General features: G+C 46.1%; 1 protein-coding gene across 1 annotated transcript; it reads left to right on the top strand.

Moving 5' to 3' along the window:
* Positions 1-509: 509 nt before the first annotated feature.
* On the top strand, positions 510-1,281 carry LOC120104420 (glycine-rich cell wall structural protein 2-like). Its single transcript, XM_039115553.1, has one exon. It carries the CDS (start codon positions 533-535, stop codon positions 1,112-1,114), a length of 582 nt encoding a protein of 193 aa, XP_038971481.1. The 5' UTR covers positions 510-532; the 3' UTR covers positions 1,115-1,281.
* Positions 1,282-2,119: the final 838 nt, after the last annotated feature.

Genomic DNA, 2,119 nt, shown 5'->3' with positions numbered 1-2,119 from the left:
ACTTTGTCGATTGATCGGTAATTTCGGGATCTCGTTGTTTACGATCGTCAACTAAAAGATATAATAAGTATCGTTTTCTTGACTAATGGCTACTAAACGCGGCAACTTGACCCTTCCCAACCCTGTTTTGGACTTTACTTTGGCTGCCACCTAGCGCTCAGACCCAATTCAGCGGCTTTTACCGGCGGACGTCAACGCTCCGTCCCACCAAATGCATGTAGTTCGGCAGTGGAGCCGCCGGTAACAAAACTTTGGTTAATATTGTCAACAATGCAGGCACGTCGGCCTGCCGAGTAGAAAACCGGAGAATACCAGCACCTTGGTTTAGGAAAAACTCGGAGAAAATCCGCGATCTAATCAGTCAGAAGCTAGCGAAGGATAGCGCTGGTCAATTACCACACTCTACTGGTTTCGCATGAGGAAGGTTAGCAAGCCTTGGAGTCCTTCATGCATGCAACTCTATAAATACCCATGCCGTCCTCCCCTCCAGCCCACACCTCATTCCTCACTTCCCGATCTCATCCTAACAACCATGGCTAAGACTAAGCTTGTTGCTCTTTCCTTCATAGTTTTGCTGAGCATCGGCCTCTCCGAGGCAGGCCGAGCCTTGACATCTTCAGGTGGAGGTGGTGGTGGCGGAGAAGGCGGTGGGGGAGGTGGTGGCTCTGGAAACGGCTCCGGTTCAGGCTATGGTTCCGGCTCCGGTTATGGTGAAGGAGGTGGATCCGGGGCTCATGGTGGTGGGTACGGAAGAGGTGGAGGCGGCGGTGGCGGAGGCGGTGAAGGTGGAGGTAGCGGATCTGGCTATGGGTCCGGAAGCGGGTACGGGTCTGGCTCTGGATATGGCGCCGGTGGAGCCCACGGTGGAGGCTATGGAAGCGGTGGAGGTGGTGGAGGTGGCGGCGGTTCCGGCGGAGGGAATGGAAGCGGAAGTGGATCGGGTTATGGATCCGGCAGTGGCTCAGGGTACGGCCAGGGGGGTGGTGCCCATGGAGGGGGCTACGGAAGCGGCGGAGGCGGCGGCGGCGGCTCGGGCTCTGGGTCAGGTTCTGGGTCTGGCTATGGTTCCGGCTATGGGTCTGGATACGGGAGGGGAGGTGGTGCACACCCTTAGTTGACTCCTAGATCTGCAACAGCCCGGTTGAAGCCCCTCCTCCTCGTAGTTCGCGCACCGCGCCACTCTTATCTTTCTTTCCTCTGTGTTTATTTTGGTTATGGGTATCGTTGTAATAAAAAATGGAAGGGCTTCCGTCTCAAAATTAAAAAAATAATGGTGATCAATAGTTAATCAGCACCTGTGCCAGATTTTTTTGCCCTTTTTTTTAAATTTAGCGGATGCATTGAATTAAACTACATAGTGATAGATACATACATATGAATAAAAAAAATAAATATTTAAAAAATAAACAAAAAAAATAATATAATAAAACTCATAATGTTAGTTAGCCATATAAGATTCTATCCAATAAACAATACCTTCTCTATAAATATATGAGATGTCAATAGCAACACTAAAAATTATTTTTTTCTTTTGGGTGCTTTTTAAAGCTTATACCGACGCTTATGAGCGTCGGTAATTTTTCTGCCGATGCTTTCTAAAGCGTCGCAAAAGCGTAAGATAGGTAGGCTTTTAATCACTAGTTTTTGTAAAAAAATAATTATAACTATGCTTTAAAGCATCGTTATAATTATTTTTTTAAAAAAATATTTAAAAATATTTTTTTAAAGGTCATTCTTCCAGCACCGTGGCGCCTTTCTTTTTAGCAAGCTCAACAAATCAGGATACCAGCGTAAGATAGGTGGGAGTGGAAAAAAATTTCCGACGCTTTTGGAAAACGTCGCTAAAGGGTCAGTTTTAGCGACGCTTTTTAGCGACTAAAGCCGACGCTTATACGCGCCACGCAGTTAGCGATGCTTTAAAGTGTCGGCTTTTAACCGCTGGTTTTTATAAAAAAATAATTATAACCATGCTTTAAAGCATCGTTATAATTATTTTTTAAAAAAATATATTTAATTTTTTTTTTTACAGGTCATTCTCCCAGCACCGGGGCGCCTTTTCTTTTAGCAAGCTCAACAAATCAGGATACCAAGGTTTTTCGCAGTGGAGCTTGGATGCCAG

Source organism: Phoenix dactylifera, chromosome 2 (genome assembly GCF_009389715.1).
Source record: "Phoenix dactylifera cultivar Barhee BC4 chromosome 2, palm_55x_up_171113_PBpolish2nd_filt_p, whole genome shotgun sequence".
Classification (NCBI taxonomy): domain Eukaryota; kingdom Viridiplantae; phylum Streptophyta; class Magnoliopsida; order Arecales; family Arecaceae; genus Phoenix; species Phoenix dactylifera.
Note: the sequence above shows the minus strand (reverse complement) of the source record. Positions and strands in the feature narration are given on the sequence as shown.